Source organism: Lonchura striata, chromosome 1 (genome assembly GCF_050655825.1).
Source record: "Lonchura striata isolate lonStrDom1 chromosome 1, ASM5065582v1, whole genome shotgun sequence".
Classification (NCBI taxonomy): Eukaryota; Metazoa; Chordata; class Aves; order Passeriformes; family Estrildidae; genus Lonchura; species Lonchura striata.
In genome coordinates, this window is record NC_140703.1 from 45,333,421 (window position 1) to 45,360,846 (window position 27,426).

Genomic DNA, 27,426 nt, shown 5'->3' on the forward strand with positions numbered 1-27,426 from the left:
CCCCGCTGACGACAGCGCGGGCGCCGCTCCGCCGCAGGCGCCGCCTTTCCCCTGATAGGCCGCTACCTGGCGCATTGCGCTGTCACTCACTGGGCACTCTGACAGCGGATAGGTTGTTGCGCTCGGGGGCGGGGCCCTCCGTGCGTCCCGCACGCCGATAGGCTGCCGCCAGGGCGAAGGGCGGGCGCGGGGAGCGCGGCCGGGCCATGGGCAGCGTGCGCTGGGCCTTCCCCTGCGGGGCATGGCGGCCCCGCCGCCCCGAGTGGCTGCTGGCCGCGCAGCTGGTGCAGCCCGAGGAGAAGGAGCGCATCGGCCAGTTCGTGTTTGCCCGCGATGCCAAAGCCGCCTTGGTACATGGGGAGCCGGGACGCGGTTGTCTCTCTGCACAGTCAGCGCTGCCCTGGTTCCTGATTTGTCAGGAAAACATGCCGTGCGAGGGCGTTTCAGGGATGTAAGGCTAGAGGATAAGGGCTGTATAAAAGTATGAAGCTCTCACTGAGAGGCCAAGAGGGACGGCAGGCTGCTGTCAGTAGCTACTCTGAAAGACTTCACAACTTCTAAATCGTGATACCAAGTCAGGAGACAAAATCAGCGTACCCTGAGGGACTGTACCTAGGACATCGGGGTAACGACTAGGAGAATAAAGCTGTTTTACAGGATCCAGGGTCTAAATATCGCTTAATAATACAGTAATACGTGTCTGCTCACTAGTCTGGAAGGAGTTACTCATCGCTTTTAGGTCTTCAGTGTGTCATTTAGCACCTAGGTAGTGAACGGATGTACTGAAAGGAAGGCTGTTGAGATAATGTTACTACTGGGGTGGTGTAAAAAGTATTTATTTGTGCCATAAAGTATCATAAATAAGTTACTAAGATAGAAAAGAACTACTGTGATTTGTCTAGGCTGGGACTTGTGTTAATTGTGCTAATAGTGACAATGTATTTGATACTCTGATGGACTTTACGTCTTAAACTTACTTGACACAGCTTTTACAAAAGGGAGAAATTTAAATTATTTTGCTAAAATACATGACTTGATATCAACAGTAATAAACCAACATTTTTTAGGCAGGTGATTTCTTAGCAACCACGTAGCACAATAGTTCTGTATGAATTATTTCCATTTTATTTCATAGGCTGGTCGCCTACTGATGAGGAAATTAATTGCAGAAGAGCTGTGCATACCTTGGAATGAAGTACACTTGCAAAGGACACCAAAAGGAAAACCTTTCCTGGCCAGTAACTTACTCAGCATCAACTCAAATTACAACTTCAATATCTCTCATCAAGGAGATTATGCAGTCCTTGCAGCTGAGCCTGAGCTTCAAGTTGGCATTGATATTATGAAGACTGATTTACCAGGTAATTCATTATGGTGACTAAAGCAGATTCTGCTGTGTTTGAGTACTGGACATTTTCACATTTCCCAGAGAACCAATCTGTGTCCTAGAAATTCAGTGTAATTAGAAGAGAGTGTATGAATGTATTGTGTGTTTGGGATTTCTAGCTGTAAAATGCACTCCTCATTGTTTATTTTGGGGTGCATTGTAGGACAGATATGGATATATTTCTCATTTAGAGAAGTAGAACCCTGGGAAAATAAAATCATTAACCATTCTATCATATGGGCACTACCAGCATCTGCAGATACTTTAATTATGGATTTGCTGTGTGTGAGGCAGAAGGAGGGACATCTTCCCAAACAGGGACAATGGGCTCCATCCCCATGAGAACTCCACAGACTGTGTTACTCAGTTATCCCATATGTATGTCCCACATTTTATGTGTCAGGCAACTGGCAACACAGATTCACTGTGAATATGCTCTAATCCTCACTGAGAGGGGATCATGAGGAGGGAACATGTTATCGGCTTATTTATTTGCATTAAATGATTAGTGAACTAAAGGGTCAAAATTAGGATTGTAGCAAAGTGTATTTTTAAATACAGTTTTATGGAGATGATTTAGTTTTCAAGTGTTCACTAGAGCACAACTGGGTTCAAGGAGAAATATATGAGAACTTACGATTCACTGGAACTCTGTTTTTTATAGAATCATCCTTTAACGTTTAACCAGATATGACAGTAGTAGTTGTGTTCTTAGAGAATGTTTCTTCACAGTTTTTGGAGTTACCCAGCATTTTATGCTGCAAAGTATGTTGTGTTGTGAGAGATTCAGGTGAACCCTGACTGGATAACTTTCTGTCTGATCACTTTATATCTTTTTAACAGCAACTACAAGTGTACAGTTTTGGATTATCATGTTTAGCTAGGATGCACAGAAGCTTTACTGCAACCAGAAGTTCTTTCCTGTGACTCACACCTGCTGTAGATTCTCACTCTGAACACAGTGGTCAGCATATGGAGCCACAGGACAACCTTAGGAGGGTCCTGCACCAGAGCTGTTGTGTGTTTTGTGACAGGAATATCATAACTCTCTCAGGCAAGGCAAGCAAGGTGATGTCCCAGCTGTGTCTCCTCACAGCATCTGGCACACCCTCTGCCCGTTTGCTGGGGGAGCAGAGTTACAGAGAAGGCCTTGATGCCATGCAAACACTGCTGATACCAGTGTGGTATCAACACTGGGTTAGGCATAGACCTAAAACACAGCACTCCACAGGCTGCCATGGAAAAGGTAATACCTGGACCCAGTACCCATGGAAACACTCTGGTTGGCCTGCCTCTGGCCTTACCACAGGACGCACTCATTTTAATTCCTCATTCCAAAACGTTTCAAGTTTCAGTGGGTAAATAGTGAAAACCAAAACATTCAAGCACTTGTATTTGAAGCTTTTCTTTGGAACTGTAAAATTCAAATTTATACAGAAAAAACAAAAAATTTATATGTGGAAGTAGGGATATCTTACATCCTCTGCTGGTATTTTATGCAGGTGTAAATGTAGCTGGCATTTTAAAGGCATATTGTCAATGTCTAGCTGACAAGCTTTATGAAGCATGTTAAGTTTTATCTCTGAAGTCTAAAGACTTAAGTAATACTTTGAGATCTGATACAGTCAGGCTTTAGTGTTTTTGGGAGATGGTGATTCCAAAAACTGAACAGTGGCAGGTGACTCTGTGTCTTCCTTTTTGTAATTATAATTTATATTTTTGGAAAATGAAATAAGATACTAATGGAAATGTAATTTCATGTACCTTCAACTCGTTTTTGTTGCTGGGCTATGAATAGGTAACACAGACTTTAGCAGTATTATTTTCTCTGATAGTTCCACTGAGTGGTGCTCTTGTTCTGCACTTGCCAAGTACGTTATATTTCTGAAGGTGGACCCACTATAAATCTCTTTCCTTGGAACAGCTAGAAGGACAAAGAGTTCCCTATGAACAAAGTACATTTGAGTCGGTTTGTTTGTTTTCTTCAAGCACTTGTTTAAATACAGAGTTCTTCATCTTGGGGTGTTCTCCAACAGCATCTTGATTGACGTCTCTAGTATTGTAGCTCTTATATTCCTTTATTGTTCAACCAGTGAGCATACAAAATCTGCAGTGTAGATATACATGAGTATCATGCAGCTGAAAGTTTTGAGAAGTCTGCTGTTTGTGTGCTACTATGTAACGAGGAGTCCTGGTGCACGTAAACATTTTATGTCACTTCTTCATCCACCCTATGTATGTTTGTTTTACTTTATGTTCGTAAGATGCTGCTTCTTTCCATATTACTTGTGCTTCCTTATTAAAATCTGAGAAATGAAATTACTGCAAGACACGGCCTTCTTTAAAGGTCACGCTAAAAGCTCTTCTTACCACTGCAAAAAGCAGCAGTTCTATAGAAGTTCCACAGGTGTGCTACAGTTTATCACCTTTTTTCCTCTATTTAAATAATGAAGTAAATACTGTAGTGATGGTAAAAAAGGAAAATATCCTCTTCAGGTATTGTGTGTTGCTGCCTTTTGGTTATCTGGCAGGTTATTGTAGATTTAAATCAGTCTTTCAGTCTATTTTTGAAGAATTACTGAGATCAATTATTATTTTTCTTCACTTTAGATCAGTTTAAGATGAACTCTTGAGTCATTTAGAAAAATGCACGCTGTAAATTTGTTTGTCCTATAAATTTGTTTGTAGAAGTGTCTGGACATTATTTGGCCAGGTAAAGTGTATGAATTTATTTTAAGCCTTTCAAAAAAGAAATGAGAAGGATTCTCACAGTACTCTTATCTCCTCTGGAAAAAACTGAGCTTGTGTTTGATTTTTTAGCTTATGGAAAAGAAATTCTGCAACAAGTGTTGACTTGGTTTGAGTGGTATGTTGATTGACCAGTCACGTAAGCTCTGTAAAGTAGAATGTTTTCAGAGACTTAGGAAATAATTATAGCTTAATAAAGATTTCCTTGAGCATTTGAAAAAAGTTTAGATCTTAGGCTCAAGAGCTTTCCAGCTGTGCAAGTGCATTTCTTTTCACTAATGAATTTTTTTAACAGCTCATTCCATATCTTTGAAAATCATTCTGAAATCTTTCTTACATATCCCACTATATTGACTTTGATCCAGGAGTCTCCAATATCAATTCCAGAGTTAAATATTTGACATGCAGTAGAATTAGCTTTTCTCATTAATATTTGATTTTATGCTAGGCTTGCTTGCTAAAAAACACAAAAGGGTAAATTTTCTGCATGTGACTTTCACAGAAAAAGTAATTTGATCTAAAAATACTCAAACAAATCCTTTTTTAAGAAAATAGGCTATTATGTGTAAACACCTAATTATTTGAAACTAGTTTTCTCTGAGGCAAGGAAATATAAAAAGAACTTGGCTTATTTTTCTCTTTTTATTCTCATTATTGCATTATTGAGGTGAGGTAATGCAGATGATAGAGTTCTTCAAATCAGAGACATGTCTAATGTCTATAGAAATCCCACATGAAGAAGCTAAATACCATACTTCAGTCCAGCTAGTGGAGGAAAGCTCTCTCCAAATAGTTTTGAAATTTGTGTTGTTAATTTTGGTGTATCCCTGAGCCTAATTGAGTTAGGCTCACCTACATCATAGTTCAGATATTTGGCATGTCTTTTAGCTAGCAGCCATGTTCAATTTTTTTGAATTGCAATCCTTATTTAATTGCTTCATTTCAGCTTTTCAATAAAAATTTCCTGACCTAGAAACAAATTCCAAATCAGATTGTACTTTAGAGTGCTCTTGTCCTTAAGGTGATTTACCTTTACCTTAAACAAAGTTTTTACTGTTTTTAGTTTTATTGTTGTATTTCAGTATATCTTGTAGCAGCAATCAGTGTCTAATCTTTTACTGCTAGAGGACACCGAAACACCAAATTGTTAGCTAATGGTGCAGCTTTAGGTGTGTAGGTGCACTGCTTGGAATGAAGAAATTAACAAAGGGTTTGATTTAAATGTTACTTCTTACAAATCAAAGAAGTTGTAATTTATACTTATGTAAGAACATCATTTTTAGATGTGAAGGATGTTAAAACAGCTGATACCCTTGTTGAGCTAAAGAATCACAGGGATGTTTTGCACTTAACACTGAGTAAACAGGGAGGCATTTCTTTGTTCTTGCTCTGTTTGCAACTGGGAAGAAACAGCCATCTTAAATGCATTCTTAAAGAATGTATAATATATAGCAATTTCATTGCTGTGATTTATTCATGTTTCTAGCACAGTTTTAAGTGAGAATTACACAATTCTGTAATTGATAAAGCACCAATGCTTGAAAAACTGTGAAAGAAAGTTGATATTGTGATTAAATCTCCTCTTTAAAGGAAAATTTCTTTATTTTCCAAAGCAACACTAATAATCTTTTATGACTATTTCCTTAATAGAAAAATGTAAAACCATTTGGATTAAAATATAAACTGATGGCAAAATGCAGAACTATAAAATTTGGCTGTGAAGAATATATGCTTAAAATGAGGAAAAAACTAGCAATTAGGAAAAGAAAAATCCTAAACTAGGAGCTTTTATTAAAAATAATGGTTGTAATAAAGAGTAACTATAAAAATGCTGGTCAGATTGTTTTGGTGTTGTGTTTTTTTTTTTCCGCTGCTCTGCACGTTGAATTTACAATAAACACAATTTATTGCTAAATAGGTGTTTTGGGAAATTAAGTTAAACAGTCACAAAGAGCAGCTACATAGAACTGATTTTTTTAAAAAAACCTAAAAGTGCTTCTCAGCCTTGGGCAGTTAGCTTTGGCTTTCCAAATTAAGACAGTGTAGCAGAAAAATCTGATCCAAAGACTAAGGTTATGTAATTACTATGTAGGTGTTTAAAAATTGCCTTTTGAGGAGTTTCTTGCTACCACTGCCCAGTTCCAATAGCTTCAGCTCTACAGATACATGTATTTGTTCCAAGACTGCAACATAGAAGTCAATTTTATTTTGTGTTGTCAGAAGTTTATTTGGATGTTGACTGTGCAGGTGTTAGGATTTGGAGTCCTTACTGGTTTCAAAGTTGTGAGAAAATCTTTTAGAGACAGACTTGCAGATTTTTTTTATACTGACTTATGAAATGCTAGTAACTTATCTTAAATATGTCAACTTTTCTCAATAACTGTAATATAAATAGGCTCAGCTGTATCTTCCTGATGTATTTTCTTTCTAAGAGAAATTCTGATTTTCAACAAGGCAAATATTTTTTATATTTCCTAAATAAAGATGACAGATTGCTTGTCAGGTTTTCAGGAGCTTTTAGGATTGGGAGACATTTGGTAGTTCCAAAGGTAGATGTTTTATTGCCATTTATTGGTTTGGTGTTGGGAAATCTAAGCATTCATAGCCATTATGTGCTCTGTTATATTTTGATAGAAAATCAAATTTTATAGTGTATTAAAAAGTTATTACTTGCCCTGCACAGTTTTCCGGTTTGTTCATCAGACTTGTTGGGCTCTGTGTTAAGCATGTATATCTTCCTTTTTCTTTCTTAGTAAAAACAAATTTAATAAAAGCAAAGCAGACACTTGGAGATTATATCCACAAGAGTAGATACAGCTGATACAGGTGAATAGACTATTGAAGGTCATCGGTTTTTCATCTGTGAGCCTCTGCTTTTGCCATGATGCAGCACATTTATCTTCCACTTGTATCTTTCCTTGTATATTTTGGCTGGATAAAAGACAGCTCCTGTAGAGGCTAAATTTAGTTTGTGTGATGTTAAGGGGAGGGATATGGGGGGACAACATGCCAGTGACCAGTTGACTGCTGTCTTTTCTCTGTGGGAACACCAAACAAAGCAAAACATGCTGGGTTTTAGCTGTCAAGTGGGACAAACAGTCTTTCATCTGCTGGCAAGCCAAACAAATGGCTTTATAAGGTTTTGGTTTCTTTGGATTTTTGTTCATTTGTTTTTAAAGAATGTCTTTATGTAGGAGAGATTGATTCCCAAATTTAAATAATACTACTTAAGTCATCATGTGGGGTTTTTAGGACTTCATTATGAAGGAGGAAAAGAGGGAAGGATGGTGTACAGACAGATGTGGGAAAGTTTTAAGTGTGAAAATAAGAGATATTTTTACTGCATTTGGCTGTGCAATTCATTTTCTGAGATAGACTTCTGTGCAGTGTCTTGACTTCTACTATTAAAGAGCAACTCTATTGTTCATTGGATGCATTTTCTACATAGGAGATCATGAGGTTGAAGGACAATCCCAGAGTATGTGTCTCAATACTGAGGACTATTTTCACATCAAATTTAGAGGAGATATCTCTCATCAGACCCTTTCAGGGAAACCAGCTCAGTTTGAATCAGCTTGTGCTTTCTAAGGTTGCAGAGCTTCCCAGGAAAAATTTGCATTAGTCAGATGAAAGAGGTGTTAGAAAGTGTGAATCATGTAGTAAAATTCAAGTGGAAGATGAGGATGACTTAGGTACTGAGAATTGGCTACCTCCCCACCCCTTTTATCCAGTATAGTATTTTATATACCAAGTACCATCTGGATTCCAGTGCAGCCCCAGCTTCTGCAGTGGTGTTAGTTTCTTAAAGACAGGTTTGCATTCCCTATAATTACACTCATTAAATACCTAACTTTTCCTGCTTGACGAACTGTGAAATGGTGATCTGCTATTGTGATTTTTTTTTTTTTTTGCTTGTCTATTTTCTTGGACTAGTAAATGATATTAAGTTGTAAGTTTAATTAAATGATATTAAGTTGTTTCAGTATTTCTGAATGTGCAGAAAGACATTCTAGTATATTACTTCATCAACTGTAATAAAACTTCTCAGAGATCTGGTGGCTTGGTAGTACAATGTAGTGTAAGGCTGTAGATGGTCAGACACCTCCTCTTTTTTTTTTTTTTTTACATCTGTAGTTGTTCGCATCACTTGCTTTATTAAGGAAAGTGTATTTTTATGTTTATTTAGATTTTGGGGGTTGTGTGATGCAGCATAACTTCCTAACTGTTGAAAGGAAGTAGAGTTCCTGCTGTTCTGGCAAGGCAGTGATTGCTGTAACTGTTTGATATATGTTCTATAATGAAAAATTGATTAAAATGTCTTTTTTGTGGGGTCATTTTTGTTTTGGTTGAAATATTATGGCTACCAAGAGCTCTGCTAGCTGTGGTCATACAATTTCTTCTAAAGAGCTTATGCGAGTAAAACACACTTGACAAACACAAGTTAAGAAACTTACTTTTTTTATTACTGTTTGTTTTCTTGTTTATCACTATCACTATTTAGTTGTAAGTGCATTTTTCTCAAAGAATTTGAGGTCCCTGAGTCATCTTAGTGATTAATACTTTTTGTATTTAAAATGCTTTTTTATTTTCTCTACTCAGAGGTAAGATAAAACTATGAGTTTGCATCCAGGTGTGTTTGACTGAAAGCTCTTCAATAGCAAGAGTATATTTCAGCTGAATGTTTGGCATGGAAAGAACATGTAGAAATAATCTGGAGTCTGAACAAAATTTGAGAGGATCAGGAATTTTTTTTTAATTTTCAAAAATAAATTACAAAAAGCATGAATATGTTGCAGACAGTGTCCTACCTGTCTTTAAATTGATCAGCTATGAGGTATGCTGTTAACAGCTTTTAATTTTATTTTGGGTTTTTTTAACCAAGTCATAGCTACTATTTTTCCATTTAAGTTTTAGAGCTATCTAAGCCATTATGACTCTTCTTTTTGTTTTACATTGACTATCAAGGCAGCTTGCTTAAATCTTCATCACTGCTGTTAGACCCAACTACATTAATGCAATTGAAACCTTAGCAGTTTCTCTAATATTGCAGAGATTTAATGATGCTATCTGCAGAGAAAATATCAAACATTATCAAATTATTTCAGTCTCTTTATGATTGAATTTTCCAGGTTGACATTTTTATAATCTGGAAAATATTGAGTAACTTGTAGGAGGCAATGTCAAGTTTTCAGTCATTTAAGAGTTAGTGCTTCTCTGGAGTATGCCAAAATAAAACACATCAACGTTAACATGACGAGAATAGATGTTTAACATACATGTAATTGGGAAAATTGTGGGATACTGACAGGAAGTGTGGAGGTCAGAGAATGTAAATCCAATTTCCAATTCACACGAAAGCTGTGTGAGCTAGTAGATTGAGAAAACCTCCATTGTTAATGTTCTATCTGGTTCTTGTAAGTTAGTAATTTATCTCACTAATTATTTGCCTTGTGTTGTTTCTAAACGTCTGTACAAGGGTTAGTTGGTATTAATAAACAGGGCTTGGGAATCTGTTGCAGAAGAAATGTTTTCTCTGTATCAGGTTACTTTGGTTTCCTTTAGAGATGTAAAATGTGATCAAATATGGCCCTACACCAAAAGAATTGTCAGCCCAAGAGTCCAGGACTTGAAACATTGATCCAATACAGTTGGTTCGTTTAGAAGCTTCATAGCTATCTTGTGTTTCACATTATTAGGTAGATTGAGCTGTTCATGCTTCAGTTGTTTAGTTTGCTATGAATGAGGTGTCACACTGCCATGTTTTCCATCTGAAAGTGAGCTGATTGTATTGATTAGGTATTAGTTCTTAATCACTGACCTGTTTCTTTTATGCAGTTCAAGTTGATGAGGAGGCTGTTTGCATTTTGATATTTGTTTCATATTTTTGTTTTGAGTGTTTGTTTGGGTTTGGTTTTGTTTGTTTGTTGTGTTTTTTCAGGAGGTTAGTTGATCAATGAGCTGGCAGGAGTAACTTTATAAGCTAGTTTGTTTGTATCTGACCAAGCCAAGTTGAAGACTGTAAACTCATAAAACCTGAAGTGAAGCTGGCCAGTCATCTACTCTTCTCATTGTTTTGAGAAGAGTATGCTTGGCATGGTTCTAATAATTTTTGGTACAAGTTTGTACCCTGCCTTTGTGAAGTATACACTGTATTACCAAAGCTGACTTATGATTAACCTGATGTTTGTAAAAATGTAAAAAATTTCTATACTAGCCTTATAGGTAGTAATTTTCACTATTAATAGTATCAGAGTTTACATGGATCATAATTCTGATTGCCTTTATCTTCCTACAGCTGCAGCTTGTTGGAATTCTTTAGCAGGTAGAAAAATGGGGGGAAATTATGGTATATTTATGTACTATTTCTACAGTGCATTTGCAAACAGGACTAGAGAATATAGTCTGTTTTCTTATTTTTCACTCCTGCCTCTTTTTAAAATCAGTCTTTTATATCTGGTCTGTAGCATTACTGTTCTACAGGGAAAATGCAAAGCATTTTTTTGCCTAATGTTTAAAAAAATTAAACAAAAACCTACTTGTCATTGCAGTGGAAAACATGGCATTATCTATTAATGTAAATAGCTCATGCAAAAATTCCAAAATGCAGACACATATGCACACATAGGAACACACACACTTACCCGTATATAGCGTGTTTACTTTCCAGGGTTAATATCGGAGTCTTTTTTTCCAGTATCACTTACTATTTCCTCTCATCACTCTTCCTGAAATTTCCAGGCTGTTGTGTGCTTTTAATTTAATGAAGAAGCTTAACTTTGGGTTTAGGTTTTATTTTTAATGACTAGAATGCAATTTTTGAAAGATTATTCAGTTGATATTCTTAAGGATATGATGTACTTAGAAGTTTATTAACAAGACATGTATTTTAAAATCAGAGTCAGCAATATAATTAATGCTCAGCATTAAAAGGAATTAGTTTGTTATTTTGAAGAACTGTATTTCCTGACATAGGCAAATAAGAAGTACTTACTTAAAAAGTCAGTTTATTTATGAAACAAGTTGACAAGGGAAATGCAAATGCAAATTTAAATAAATAAATAAAATAATTAATTGCTATATGGACTTGTTCCAGTTCTTTCAAAGGAAGTTTTTTATAAATTGTGGCAAGTAGTTGACCACAACTTGAGGCTGGTTTTTTTTTTTAATCAAACTAAAAGCAAAATACATAGCATTTAAACAGAAACTTTATGCTGCTTCTAGTTTTGTCTCCTTCATATGTCCTATGTCATGAGAGACATGGGAAAATTGAAGGAGGTTTAGCAAGGGGACACCAAGGTGATTAGAGGGTTGGGGAACTTTACTAATGTAAAAATGCTGGTGGAGCTGGGTTTGTTGAACCTGAAGAGGTGAAAGTTCTAAAGAAGGGAATCTAATCTAAAAGGCAGCAGGCTCAGGTTTCTTCAAGGAGAGTTCTGTCTCTGTAGAACAAGTCTGCACCATGAGATCAGCAGAATACTGGACTGGGTTCCCCAGAGAAGGGGTGAAATACTCTGCTTGACAGAGTCCTGGGTAACCCAACATAAGGCTCTGTTTTTCAACAGAAGGTTAGACCAGGTGGTCTCCAAAGGTCTTTTTCAACCTACATTTTCCCCATGGTTCTGTAAATCTGTCTTTCTCTGATAGTGAAGCAAATATGGGGAAATGGACTAGGCAGGCTGTGGTACTGCAGGTAACTTGTGGAGAACAGGAATCCTAAGTCCTGATCTGTTCCTCAGAGCAGAGCAACTGTACTGCCTTAAGGAAATGGGGAGTGAGTGCACTTAAGGACAAAGTGATGCCTGAGATTTTCAAAGGAGGAACTTGACAAATGATGGGAGCAGAGGGGAAAGCACTATGTGAATTTGAACATGAGTGTTGAGAAGGGTAGCTGAACAGTTGAAGAAACTTAGGACAAGAAAAGGGGTGAACAATGAGGAAGAAAGCAGTAGCATATGGGTTTGATATGCACTCGGTGTACTAAATGGTTTAAGCATCAAGTGTATTCACCACATGTGATAAAGCTGGGATAGTGGGACTGACAACACAGGAGCCTTTATGTTCCTCTACATGTTGAATGTGGTGTAGTGTGAGTAGTCTTGGCAGTTTTTCTCTGGTAGTCCTGGGATATAGAGAGGAGGAGGGCTCTCTGCAAGTAATAGAGGAGGAAGGGTACACCAGGACATTATGCAATGTTGTAGTTAAAATTACACGAAAAGGCTGGAGCATTACCACTGTTGTTTTAAATATTAAAGAAAAGAGAGAAGGGGGAAAAATTTATTGTCTAGAGCAAATATTAATGTAGTTATTTGACTGTAAAATAGGCCATACCAACACAGAGGTGAAAGAAAATACCTTTCTCCAAGTCCAACGTTTTTTTTTCTTTTTTTTTTTTTTTGTTTTTTTTTTTTTGTTTCAGGGATGCTGGATTGTGTAAGTAGATGGATATGGAATTTGCTCTGGTAATTCATCAAAGCAACATTGTGGTTGCTTTTTTCTTCTATTGTTATTTTCTCCAGAGGAGAGTTAGTCCTGTCCTTAGACTGTTCTGGATCATTCCATTAGCTAAGTGCTGCAACTGTCTCCAAATTCTGCAATTGAGGGCAGCTCTGAAGTGTCACTGCCACGTCTTGTGGGACATGTATGTCAGACTTTGCAGTATGGTTGAATGTGTGCTTTAGTGTAATATTGGTTTGTTTAGATCAGTTATTACTGCTGCCAGTACCTGTTTTTATTTACTGCTTAGATATCTATAGAAGAGTGCGGTGGTGTGTTTTTCTTTCATTTGATATTTGTTTAATATCTGTTTCCCCCCCCCCAATCCTCCCTGCCCCTTTCCCTAGAACCTTCCCTGTCATTCATTCTAGCCCCCTCCTCAGCTTCCAGATGTTAGTTCTGCCCTAAACTCCTCCCCTGCTATTCCCTCATTGGTTACTGTTCCTACACCCGTCCTCCTGAGTTCTGTATAAAACCTTTGCCCCCCCGCCCGCCGGGGTCTTGGGGCTCATGGAATAAAACCATCTCGTTCCCCCCCAAGTCCCGTGTCGCCTTCGTCTGTCCCCGCGCGCCACGAACTGAGAACTGCAGAGCTTGCGGGGGAAAGCGGCCGCCCGTTCTCTTCCCTCACCGCCCAGCACGGCACGGCTCGGAGTGCCGCGGCGAGAGGAGCGCATGCCGCGCCACAACATATGGTAGCAGAGGATGGTTCCCTCCTTCGTCTTGTAAAAAAAAACGGGCAAATTTGTGGGGGCGCCCGCCTCACAGAAGAAGAAGGAGGGAAGAGGAACATCTACGGCCGTAAAAGCTCTGCCTGATGGTATGAGGAGCTGAGCGCCGAGCGAAAAAGATTGAGGCTCCGGGACCTCTTTGTTCTCGCCATCTTCCCGCACGGGAAGCAGCCGCGCTGCACGGGCAGCCGGGCTGCAGAGCTTTTTGGCGGGCAGACTTACCCGAGGACACAGAGAGCGGTTTTGGCAGCGGCTCGGGGGAGCCTGAAGAGGGACTGACCGAGAAGAGGTTCCTCGGTCAGCATCTGCAGCGAGACCACCGGAGGCTGATAGTGGCCGAAACCAAAGCTTCGGGGACGAGTCTTGGTTTAACGGGAACACCCAGGCTTCCGGAAGGGCCAAACCGAAAGAAAAGGAACATCCCCAGTTTTCAGCGCGACTTTTCCATCGAGTCGAGGAGAAGATCCAAGCCATCTCCGTCCGAGCCTGCAAGGTAAGGTGGGCTATACGGGTGCGGGGTCGCCCCGACGGACGGCTGAGTCTGCCACTTTTTTTTTCTCGCGTTTTAACCCCCGTCTGCGCCCAGACTGGGGCTGTAGCCTTGCATGTCCCTGGCAAGCGGGTGGGTTTTCTTTTTCTGGGGGAAGCTAGCACTGAGTGCTATTCTTCGCCTAGTCTTCTGTGGGGACCTAGATTAGATCGCTTTTTCTTCTCCTCGAAAAAGTTGTCTTCTCTATCCTCCCCTCCCCATTCTGGGCTGGACGGAGGGGGTAGAAAAGACACCAGTAGGGATCAGCTAAGAGGGCGACACGTTAGCTATAGGAGAGTTGTTAAAAGGGGCCCTTTACACCCACGCATTGCGCCGACATCCAGCTGCGTCGGGTGGCCCCCCCCCCCTCCTATAAATTTCCCCTTTTTGCTTCTGTGAAGCTCCCTATATCCCCATCCCCTCGGACTTTCCTAAAACCCTTTCCTATCCTCCCTTGGGGATTGCTGTGGCCGAGCCGCCCCAAGTGCCCTGCCGGACACTGCTCAGGCCAAGTGCAGTGTATCTGGCACCCCCTCCCAAGATGGCGCTGGCCACGCCGCTCGAGACCCGCTTTCCCACCTTGACCCTTCTTTTCCGCCCCTGGCTTCCCGCCAGTCCCATCTCTCTCCCAATAGCCCTGCACCGTCCCTGCACGAGGCTAGTCCCTGTTGGGGGAGGCGGGGTTGGATATTCCCCCATCCTTCTTCGGGCTCGTCCTCCGGGGGGAAGGTCGGGAGGGATCTTCTCCCGAGGAAATGGAGCCGAAACCCGGGACTGGGGATCCGTCATTTTGTCTTCCCCCTGAAATGGCGGCGCCCCGGTCCACCCCTTACCGATACCCCCTGTTAATCATGGCAATCACTAATTAAGTGATTGTCTGATTCCCCTATCCTATTCCTTAATGTACCCTACCCAATACTCCTTTTTATTTAACTACGAATTCCTCTTTTTGCTTTTGATTATTTTTGAATAATCTGTTTGTTGAGTTATATTTTATAGAAAAAAAAATCATCCCAGTTAATTATTACTCAAGATATTATGCCCACCTCTCAAACGGACATTCAAATTGAACAAACCACATCGCTATCCGCTGACTCTGCTTTAAAACAAGCACCGTTATCCGCTGACTCTGCTTTAAGAATTTGAGAAGCTAAACATCGCAAGCGCCGCGACGAAGCAAATTCTAAATCAGATGAAGTCACAAATCCTGCTGTGCTTTGTACCCTTAATTTGGACTTTCATTTAAGTCAATTTTATATATTCCAGATGAAGTTTTTATATATTTCATATGTTGTAATCACAATTAGTTTATCATTTTTTAATGTCTTTCAATTTATGTTTTTTTAATAATATGTAATGTTACAATTTGATTTTATATTAAGTTGTTTTGTTGTAATTATAATTAATTCAGTCTTTTCTGATATTTTTTAACTTAAAGGCTGTGTTTAACCATTATTGCTACAGGAATCACTCAGCTACTATATCGCTTCAGGCTTGCTGCATTGCTGCGAAATTTAAAAATTTATTAGTTATATTTAGTTGATCTTTTATTATATTTAATTCCAATAATTCCATTTAATTATTTTATTCAAATTAGATAGTTGTAATTTTAATCATTCTAATTAAATTTTTTAGTTTAATTTCTGTCAATTATTTCATTCTATTTCAATTATTTACATTATTTACATTATTTTAGATTGTTACTCAGAGCAGCAAAACAGCAAGTTTTGTGCAGTCTTGTGTCTAATTTAAGCTGTTACTACTCTTCCTGCCCTATAAATGCAATAATGTGTCTTTCATGTCCTTTAAGTAATTTACAATGTTATCATATGATTTTATATTATTTGCATGTTTTATTAATTTGCTTAAACCACAAAATTCTCCTTCTTTTTGTAAAGGAAAAGAGGGAGATGCGGTGGTGTGTTTTTCTTTCATTTGATATTTGTTTAATATCTGTTTCCCCCCCCCCCAATCCTCCCTGCCCCTTTCCCTAGAACCTTCCCTGTCATTCATTCTAGCCCCCTCCTCAGCTTCCAGATGTTAGTTCTGCCCTAAACTCCTCCCCTGCTATTCCCTCATTGGTTACTGTTCCTACACCCGTCCTCCTGAGTTCTGTATAAAACCTTTGCCCCCCCGCCCGCCGGGGTCTTGGGGCTCATGGAATAAAACCATCCCGTTCCCCCCCAAGTCCCGTGTCGCCTTCGTCTGTCCCCGCGTGCCACGAACTGAACTGCAGAGCTTGCAGGGGAAAGCGGCCGCCCGTTCTCTTCCCTCACCGCCCAGCACGGCACCGCTCGGGGTGCCGCGGCGAGGAGCGCATGCCGCGCCACAACAGAAGAGGAACCACTTTTATAGAGAAGGCTTGATGTCTTTACCCCTGGTTTAGGATGGGGAACATGAGCATAGAAAAGGAAAGTACCTTGCCCAGTCAACTCAAAGAATTACTGGCACAACTACAGTTAGAATCTGCATCTTAAGAAATTATTTACTGAGTGGATTCTGCAAAGTAACGTGGTATTGGGAGGGGGAAAATGTTTTGGATTAAATATGACTGATGTTGTATTTTTAGTAAGAACATTGAGTAACCTATCAAAGAAATTGTCTCAATATATGGAATTGTCTCTATCCAGAATTTTTATTATCCCTGCTAGAGAAAAGGGGTTATTTTCTGCCATTGTCTCTTTAGCCACCTGTAAGCCCAGCTGGACTTGGATGCTTGCATGAGATACTGATTAACATAGGCTATGGGTAGCCAAGCTTGTAACAAGGTCCATAGATTTCAAGGTACTATAGAAATGCCATTGGTCAATATAACCACACATTGTAGTGTCTTGTAAATTTAGACTAGTGGGGAAAAGTGGTGTAGCCCCCAAAGAGCTGCTGCAGTGTCACAGAGCTGTGATTATTTTTAGAGGAAGCTTAAATTTAATCTAAGGATTTGAAGGTTTGGTGGTTTGAGGCTGGGTTTTTTGGAGAATTTTTTTTCCATTGGTATATTTCTTACTGTTATCATGGGCACCTCTCTACCCACATTTTTCTTCCAGAATAAATCAAATCCAAATAGCTTAATATGTATGTGATAAATTCAGAAAACTGTGCTTCTATAAGTGCTTAAAAAAGTGTTTCTTCTGTATTCCAGCATCCAAAGGTGGGAGGCAGAATAGCTTAATAAATTTTGACAAACAGAATGCTATTTTATAAAATGTTACTAGATCAAGCTGTCAGATGCCAGATACTATATATCCTACTTTAGTAGTTGAATATAATTTTTTTATGTTTATATAAAATTATCTTTGGTTAAATACTTTGCCTTTTAGTGAATGCTGGAAGTACTGCATCCTGAACAGCCATTAGCTCACTGCTTTGAGGCTGTATAAATTCAAATTGTGGAGCAGAGTTGGTTCATAATTTTTTTTTACTTATGAGTTTTTTCTAGAGCAATAATGTGAGGTAATTAATTTGCTTGTTATTACTACTCTGTTACAATTTCTGTAAATATCTCTGTCTGATTTGTAGGTAGTAGCTCAATTCCAAATTTCTTTCACATAATGAAGCGACAGTTTACTGAAACAGAGTGGGATGTAATCAAGTCAATGAGTAATGAATGGATGCAGCTGGATATGTTTTATCGGCACTGGGTAATACTTCTTTTTTTATTCAAAGTCCTATTCAAAGAATGCTCACATTCTTTTCTGATATATTTTTTTATTTTCATTACAGTAAAAATGTAATATTTCCGTAGTTCCATAGAAATGGTTTAGGTTGGAAAGGACATCTAAAATTACCAAATCTACCACTGAACTATGTCTCTAAACACCATCTCTATCCATATTTTAAATAATTTCAGGATGACTCAACCACTGCCCTGGGCAGCTTGTTCCAGTGCTTGAAAACCTATTTGATGAGGAAGTTTCTCCCATTATCCAATCTAAGCCCACCTGGTTCTACCTGATACTATTTCAGGTGAAGATATTCTTGGACTTTATATTTCAGTGATTATTTTAATATCGGAACAACTTTGAGAACCATGGTACAGCTGATATTTCCAGTGGGATTTATTAGTAGTTTTAAACACATTCTTTGAATTGCATATTTATTTTAATGCAGCAGGTTAGGCTGGGTATAAATGATGCTGATAACTTTTTTTCTTGGTAATTTCATCAGTCTACCGTGACATTTAGTAGTATAAGTCTTAAATTTATTTTGTCTGCAATGTGTTCTCAGAAGTAATGTTTGTAGAACAGTAAATAGCAGTTTAAAAAACAGTTTGTAGCCAGTATAAATAAAATGCATTTTTATGTCTTTTAGGCCTTAAAAGAAAGCTTCTTAAAGGCCATTGGAGTTGGAATTGGCTTTAACTTGCAAAGAATTGAATTTAATGTGTCTCCATTGCAACTGGAAATAGGGAAGGTGTATAAGGATACAAAAATGCTTCTGGATGGAGAAAAAGAAGAGGAGTGGACATTTGAGGTAAAGAACATGTTTTCATTAGTGATAAGCAGTCTCAACTCCTTATCGTTGCATTACATGTTTGATTTTTTTTTAATTGCAATTTCACTTCTTTCTTTTGTATAACCCGATTGAGCTTATATTAATCAAAACTTAAGATATAAATCTACAGCATTTTAAAGATTTTTTTTTTTAAGATTGGAAGCACACCCCATATATGGATTTGTTATGTCTTTTCATTTTTCCTGTGCCTGGAATATATTTCCTGCGGAAGGTCATTCTAAGGTATGCAGGAAGTTCACAGAAATATTTTCGGACCTGATTTCTTGAATTTGTCTAAGATTTTAAAGTTCTTCATCAGTTGGTCTAGAATTGTTGATCTCAATAATCTGAGTCTTGGGGTTTGGGCTTGTGTTTTCCTTCTTCAAAGTTATTGGGACTTACCACTAAAACATCTAGCCTTCCAGATTTGGTAAGAAATTATCAGTATCATCTTGTGTAGTTTAAAGGATACAGAGGGAAAAAACTGATAGGGACATGTTTACTGATGGACCTGGCAGTGCTTGGTTAATAGTTGGAACTTGCTGGTGTTGAAGGTGTTTTCCAGCTGATATGATTCTGATTCATAATGATCTCAAATTATTTAATTACCTAAAAAACAAGCTTTAAAACCAAATTAAATTACAATCCCATTTCTCTACACCCCAGAGGCATGTTTGTTCAATCCCTTTAAACAAAGCAAAAAATGGAACTGTCAAGTGCACTTTTCTCAATTCCTATATAGTATAGCAATATTAGTATCCCATGAAATTCACTAGTTGGAATTGCACTGGCAAAGGAAGTTATTGGGAAAGCCTGTGATATGTCTTGTACCAGAAAACTTTCTGTGTTACTGCAGTGTCCCATGGCCAGTGGAGCATCTGGTCTTCACTGAATGGTGGAACTCCTAATTTTGGTCTTTGATTTGCCTCTGGTTGATTGACAGAAATAGTCTGAAGATGATGATGCAGATAGCTCCCTGTATACTTAAATGCTTTCTAATTGTTTGGATTTTCCTTGTTACTTAGTAATTACTGCTAGAACACTCATGCAGTTTTTGAGGAATGTCTCCACTCCCACGCTTGCCCACCTGCTTCCCAAAAATGCAGCATTAAAATGAGGCAGATTCTTGTATTTCAAGGAGAGGGCTTAATGTCCAGTTTCCTTTAAATAAAGCTCAAGTGGGATATAATTTCATTTAAATATCAACATTCATTAAAATTAAATAAATGTTTTTCAGTTACCAGTCTCTGGAGAGTTTAAAATTAAGCATTGCTTTACTATTTTGTCTTTCCTATTTTTTTTTTAAATTTTATGTCCATTTTCATACTTAGAAAAGTCTTTTTTTTTTCTCATCAGATTTTTGAAATAACTTTTTAGTTGAAAACACTAATTTTGAGAAACCTGAAAGAGTTACTTGTAAGACTACATTTTTTCTGATACAGTCTTTTCCTTAGTTTCCCTGTTGTGCCAATTTTACTTTAGAGAGCTTTTTCTATCAAATAATAAAATATAATGTCTCACTTCTACATTTCAGGACTGACTATATCTTTAGTGAAAGGAAACAATCAAAGAGAGCAAGACTGTTTAAAATTCAATTATCACATTTTTGATTGATTCATTTCAGTTTTAAGAAGAAGAAAAATTACTAAAAATAGAGGTGAGAAATTAAGGGGATTTTTATCCATTTAAATTGCACAAAATATTCTGAAATCTTCAGAAAATACCATGTAATATGAAAAAGATAACTTTAAATTCATAAAGATAAAGAAAAGATCCTCCACCTTATACTTGTCATGACTAAAAGGTCAAGAGAAATACTAATGAATCAGAACAAATCAAAGTTGGCACTATTTAGACACCCTGTAACTGTTCACAGTCAGAACAAAGCCAATTCAAATTGGAGATAGAATTTTCTGTGAACAGTGCAAAAAGGTTTCTCCTATTTAATTGTAAATCCAAATTAACTACTTTGTTTTGTAGTTGACTGTGTGTGGTCCTTCTACCAAGGATTTATTTTTGCTTGAAGTATCTTTGCCCTCATTCACACCCCACATTTTTTGGCTTGAATGGAAGGCAGTTGATCAGAAACAAGTTTGGTCTTGATGGAAAGATTTAGCTTTAGGGTCTTGTTTATTATTTGTATATTACTTTAGAGATTGCTACACAGATTCCCTTCAGCTGTTTTGGAAGGAGTTGGAGGAAAAAAGCTTTGTTTAAAAGCATCAATTTAATTTTAAGGTATGTCTGCTATATATGTTGACTGTGCTTTATTCATGTAGACAGTACATGCTTTCCTCATTTTAAAAAGGTGACTTTGTTTGGCAATAACTAAAGGACAGTTAGCCCAGTAAAGAGTGATAACAGTATTTTGTCAGGGTGTTGATTTAGGATGGAGTCATTGTGATGATGGTGATGATGATTATTATTATGAGTAATTCTATATGCTCCATTTACTTGCTTTGAAGAACATAAACTTGTAAAATTGTCCTAGTTTCATCTCTGATACAGTTAATTTTCTTCTTAGTAGCAGGCATAGTGCTGTGTTTTGAATTCAGGATGAGAATAGTGCTCTTAACACATTGAAACAAAGTCAAGGACTCTAGTTTCTCATAGTGCCCTGCCAGTGAGGAGGCTGTGTGGTATGAGCTGCCTACTACTATGACAAGAATGAAATAATAGTTAATTCTAGTAAAAATTAAAGAAGTTGATTGAAAACAGTTATGACAAGTTCTATCATTTAAAGAGATCAAAGTAAGTTTATAAGATAGATAGATTTGTTGCAGATCTTAAATATGGAAAAATATATTGGCACTGGAACTATATTGGCTCAGGAAAAGGTTTCCCAAAGAAGTTGTGGATGTCCCATCCCTGGAAGTGTGTAAGGCTAGATTGGATGGGCCCTAGGCAACCTGGTCTAGTGGAAGGTGTCCCTGAGATGATTTTTGAGGTCCCTTCCAATATAAGCCATTCTATGAGATTATGAGAAATAAATTCCTAGTTAGTGATTTGCAAAATGATTAATATATTTGTGAGCCTTTTCTTATTAGTCCCAGTTGTGTACAATTGATCAGGAAGAATAACTGGATAGTACTTACTGGAATCAATGTTAAAGAAGAATCTTAAATGAGGCATAACACATTTGTCTTTGTACCCACCTCAACTTTGGATACAATTGTTTTATACAGGAAACACATGATTTATCTTAAACCTTGCTCTGGGATTAAGAATCACCTGACAGGACTGCTGTTGCACAGATAACTTTTTGCATTTTTTCACAACAAATATTTGCTTGATTTTTTTATATGCAAATAAATTATTTCCAGACATGAATTTTAAAGAGTGATTATCTGGGTCAATTTGAAACATATTTAGTAATTACTGTGTGCAACTGTAGTTGGCATCTTTCACTCTCAGTAAGGGAAGTTAATCCTGTTGCATTGTCAGGAATAAATTTCTAAGACTTTCTAGACATTTCTAAGACTAGCTAATCCAACTGGATTCACTCATCAATCAGTTCTGCTGGCTGGAAAGGTGCAGTTTCATCATAAGCAGTCTGCTGTTGACTGAATTCATAATTATTTGAATTCCAGACACATCATTCTGCCGAGTCTTTGGAATGAGATCATTGTAAATCTCCATGTGTTCTAGCAACACTTTTGTTCTGTGCAGACCAAAACAAATTTTAGTCCATTATTTGTCTTCTGGTTTATAGAGAGGAATCTTAACAAAACAAACTCTCTACCCTGAAGGAATTCTGTAGGATTGTCCTCTCTTTGTTAATCATCTATTTCCATTTAAGATACTAATTATATAAGCTGGTGTAGCAATATATCCAGGGATATCTTTTATAGTTTCAGTATGTTTCATTAATTCCATTGCTTAAGGTTTTTGCTGGCCACTAGTACAGGCCAGGAAAGATGTTTCTTTCTGTATTTCATTTGGATTTGCATTGTTGTGAAACAGCAAAGATAGATGAAGGGCATAGCTTATGTTTTATTGTAAGATGCTGAAAAGTCTCTTGTGACCACAGAGGATATATGAAATAAATGAAATGGAACCTTTTTCATTCACTGTTCATTGGGCAGGGTCTCTGCAGGGAAGATCTATCTAAACAATCACTGCCTGTTAAATGCAGCTTTGAAATGAAAAAAACATTTTGCTAACAATATGTGAAACAGTGTCTATAGTATGTTTTTAGTTGAACAAACAAGAAGGAATATAATTTGACCTCACAAAAAGAAAATTCTGTGCTTAAAGCTGTTTGCAGATTTCTGATGACAGGTGTAAGCCACTGCTGAATATGCTGTACTGTGTCCTCTGTTCTGATCTGTCTTTGACCTCTTGAGCATGCAAAAAAATGAAAGAAGGGTGGGAAATGAAGTGATTAAACTGGGATATACTAATTTTTCCATCTAGAAGAATACAAAACACTGCCACCCCAGAACTATAGAAATGGTTTAGCAACACCTGATCAAACATTTGATATTCATAGGCTTTCTTATTTCTGAGGAAGTTAAGGAAATGTTCACACTGAGTACAAGTGGTTACCTCTGAGATAGCATTCTTTATGCTTGACTTACTTTCAGTTTGGTATCCTAGTGAAGGAGTGGAAAACCCAGTAAAATACCCCATAGGAAGTACATTCTTGCAGTCATGTGTAAAGTACTCTTATGCTGTAGGTTTATTCATTTTTCTTATATTAAATATTTTCTTAATCTAGACAGAACCTAAATATTTCTTACTAGCACTCCACAAAAAGTTATGACAATGTGAGTTTGATGGGCTTTTTTTTTAAGTAGGTGAGGGTTCTAAACTTCACTGCTAACGCTGTCAAATAGGCACAGTTTTGGTGCTGAAGAGATTAAAGGCACAGTTCTATTTCCTCACCAGCACCTCTCAGCTGAGGCATACATGTTTGTTAGAAGCATTCCCCAACTTTACAGTTGTCCTGGTGCTACACATGCCTGGAGCAGCTCCTACCTTGGCTGAACTGGGCTGAGTAGATTTGATCTGAACAGTTTGGCTTATATATGTATATATTGGCTTATATATATATATATATATATATATATATAGGCTAATACATATATATATAGGCTTATATATATAATATATATATATTATGTATTTATTTATATATATATATGCACAGGGCTGTTTTGGAATCACAGAAATGGTATCCTGGCAACTAAAGCCTTTGAAAAGCCTGATGTACACTGAAACCATTGTTCTGAAAGACATTCTCCTTAGATTAAATGGGGTAAAAAATGAGGCAACCAACAACCTGTGAGAGGAAACAGGAGGAAATCATGGTGCTTTGTTTATATTATAATATAGTGCAGTTAGACTATTTCCCAAGGAAGCCAAAATTGGAGATTCAGTCTTAAGTTCCAGGAGAATATCTGAATGACTTCTAAATTGCGGATTAATGGTAATATTGGATCATCTTCCTAGGTAAAATTCTTGTTATTCTTGAGTTCTGGATTAGAAAGTGCAGGAATTACATTAAAACTTTAAAATAAATAAGCAGAGAAATTTTTATTTCATCCCCTTTTTAAAAGTCAATGGATTTATGACTTGGCTATAGAATAAGCATTATTCAGAAACAGTAAAAATCTTCGGGATTCTTTTTCTTGAAATTGTTTAGGATAAATTTTTAGCCCTTCTGGAAGAAAACACTTTCAAACCAAACTATTAAATCGGTAAAAAACTGTATTACTAAATATATAGTTATGCACCTAAAAATGTTGATTTGTATTTACACATAGCATTACTCAGACTATGTCAGGAATTCAAAGTTGTGCACTTACATGCTGCCTGAAACCAAGAGGGAGAGTCAATGTTTTAAATTTACACTGACATCACTCTTTTTCAGAATACCTTCTTGAGGTTCACAGTTCATCTCACTGGAAAGGGATAACTAAGATGGGTTATGTGGTTTGAGGCTTAGAAGGGACTGATAAAGGAATGCTCAGGTCACAAGCTTCAACACAAATATCTCCAAATGGATAAGGTGGTGGTAACCTATAGTAATCTGTCCTCAGCCCTGTGAACATTTTAATGTGTCTGCATCATTGAGCTCTTCAGCAAAACTGCTAAAATACTATTGCTTTTTGAATGTCATTATTTTAAAGTATTTTATATTATCTTGTGCTATTGTTCTGAACCATACTCTAAACACTTACATAGTCTATACTCTGGAAACAGAGTAAAGAAAATGCATTTACATTGCCATTTTTCATCTTTACTAGGAAACCCGCTTGGATGATAATCATCATGTTGCAGTGGCACTTGGAAAACAGGAGGGATTTGTACAGAAGGATTCTGATGTAAGGAATTGTGAAGCAATTTCATCTCTTGGTGATCACTTGAATATAAACTTATGCTGTAGCTGAAAGTGTGTCATCTCATATATGAGGCCAAGAAGAAGGCTTATCTTCGGCACAGCATTAACCAGAACCATGCAGTACTACTAAATGTTTCCTCTAGTTCTCTTGTGCCAATTTCAGGAGAAGACTGTGAAGGAGAAATAGATTCATAGGACAGCAACAGATAATGTCAAGTCTGTAGTACATGTATTCTATGTGTTCATTCAAGAGCAGATTAAGTGATTTTTGTCACAGCCTTCTAGTACTCATGTGGGAAAGATTGTTTTCACAGAGAGAAATGGAAACAGTGAACCAGTGTGGACTGCTAAACTTGTGTGACACCTCACCAAGTTGATTTTAGTGGGCAACTGTCAGTGCTTGTATCCCAGAGCAGATCCATCACTCAAACACCATTATGACAAGATAACCCTTGAGAGAAGCAGCAACAACCAACAGATGGGAAGAACAGCAGTGTTACTCTTCATTCCATGTGGTGTGTCTATAGAGAGAAAGAGAAAAGCAACTTAGAAGCTTTTCATGATTTTCTGTGTAATTTTAAAAATACCTCAGTCATTAAAATAGCAATAAAAGGAAATTTAAGGGACAGGCAGATTGGCAAGTTGCAGCCAAAACAGCCTGACAGTCAGCAAATGAGAGTGTGACAGATTGCCAGATTTTTCTCTGGTGTTCTAGAGAAAATTGGTTAGATGTTTTCTGTTATTTAGATACAAAGATTCTACCAGGAACTAGAAAAAAAAAGAAAATCGGTATAGGAATGGATAAAAGCATGAAAGTGGTAATGCACACTATCTGTCATGGTAACAAAGTCTATGTTCATGGATAACAAAGGGAGGCAGACCTTTTAACTAGTCTTGGGTTGATTGAGAAAAAGAGGTATTAAACTCCCTTTGCAGATTTACTGTGATAAATCAGTGGACAAACATTTTTAAGAAATTATGTGCATTTTTTTTGGCAGGACATGCTTAAGTTAATTACCCAAGTATTCTGCGGGAATCCAGGATTTTTAAGTATTGACCTTCACCATCATGGCTGCTTACCTTAAACGTATCATAAAAAAAATAGTCATGATATCAAAGGTTATGATGAAGTCTTTGAATCAAGAGTCTCAAAGGCTTACTTGTCCTCTGACTAAATTTATGATGACCTAAATTTCATTATCTCACTTCAATGAAGAAAGGTCATTTTAAGCAGAACAAGGGAGCATTCTGTGACTCCCCAGTAAGGAAATTAAGTAAAAAATTATGTACTGTTGCATTGTGCCTTTTTAGGCCTCCTTCTAACAGGAACATGGAGGAAATTAACATTACCTTCTGTCTTTTTAAAAGAACCATAAAAATTATTCTATTTATTGCTAGATGTGTCAACTGAAAGTTGTTCATTCTAGCTTAACATGTGTGTAAATGTTACCCACTTGGTTTAGGATGACAGTGTTTGTGTCTGTTCCCTCTCTGTAATCACATGACTAATTCATTATGGCCTGCTTGCAGAGCATCTATTTGCAGCTTTCTTCACAAAATGAGAGCATATACCTACAATTCCCAGGAAAGACCAATTGTTATGTCAATGTACTGTAATTAAAAATCTAGTGTCAAGAGTCTTATCAAAATGCTAGTGATTGCTATATACTTGAGGAAACAGTACACTTATCTGTGCTGTTAACCTAGATCTAGACATTAATCTGATGCTAGTCTCAATAAAAGATGGCTGAGTTTAAAATTCTTTATAAATCCTGTGTAGGATATAAGGTGTCTTCTGTCGATTGCTTGCTGTACTTCACAAGAGTTGTGATGCATTCAGTCAGGACACACTTCCTTCAGACAAGCATGTGCTGAAGTTCAGACTATATCTGTTAACAACTGCTTAGCTCAGAGGCTTGGTTCATATTTGGTATGCATCTGTAATGTCACTTGTGTGGCTTTAGGCACCACTCCTGCAGCTTTACCTCATCTCCAAAATGTCAGATGAGCAGAAAGGTCTCAACATCATGTCGCTTGTGTAAGAACATAAAGTGAGAGGCAGCTCAATCTTTTTGCTCTCAGTCTGCATTGACAGCTAAGAGTTCTTCTGTGTTGTTACAGCACCACAAACCATTTTGTTGTCTCTACATTTATTCTTAATAGTAGCCTACTGCTCAAGTAGTGAAGTGGAGAGTTTTTGCTTTTTGCCTATTTACTGACCTACCTTCACTGACGTGACAGAAAGAGATAACAAAATCCTCAAAATTGACATTGGACTGAGTCATCTCCAGCACTTGGATGTAAGCAAGGAAGGGTCTACAAGGCACAGTTATGAACAAATTCCCCAAATCTTCTCCTGAATCTCAACTTGCTGGAGTGCCTCTGAACTGCCTGTACACCAGTGCACTCGGGATGAGGAATAAACATGATGAGTCACAGATCTGTCTGTGGCTGCAGGGTTCCAAGATCATGAGATGGTGCAGTTCAGGATCCTAGGGTAGTGAGGACTCACAACCCATAACAGGAGGAGAGCAAACTTTCTCCTCCTCAAAGGGCAAAGAGGGGTCCTGTGGGATAAAGCCTCAGAGGAAAGCTGAGCCCAAGAAAGCTGCTGAACATTCAAGGAACATCTCAAAAAGAGATTTCCATCTCACTGTGTATGAAGTCAGGTAAAAAGGCCAGGAGATCTCCATGGATGAAG

General features: G+C 37.7%; 1 protein-coding gene across 2 annotated transcripts in view; it reads left to right on the forward strand.

The window, feature by feature from the left end:
• AASDHPPT (aminoadipate-semialdehyde dehydrogenase-phosphopantetheinyl transferase) overlaps positions 1–27,426 on the forward strand; it is a 33,012-nt gene that overhangs the window by 156 nt on the left and 5,430 nt on the right. Inside the window, exons 1-5 of one of the 2 annotated variants that reach the window (XM_021529358.3) lie at positions 183–350; positions 1,136–1,361; positions 17,405–17,526; positions 18,197–18,358; positions 24,631–24,708. In XM_021529358.3, coding sequence (XP_021385033.3) covers positions 207–350; positions 1,136–1,361; positions 17,405–17,526; positions 18,197–18,358; positions 24,631–24,708 — 732 coding nt within the window. In that variant the 5' untranslated portion in view covers positions 183–206. Of the gene's footprint in view, positions 1–182; positions 351–1,135; positions 1,362–17,404; positions 17,527–18,196; positions 18,359–24,630; positions 24,709–27,426 lie in introns of those variants that run through there. The other variant, XM_077781344.2, reaches the window with a different exon arrangement.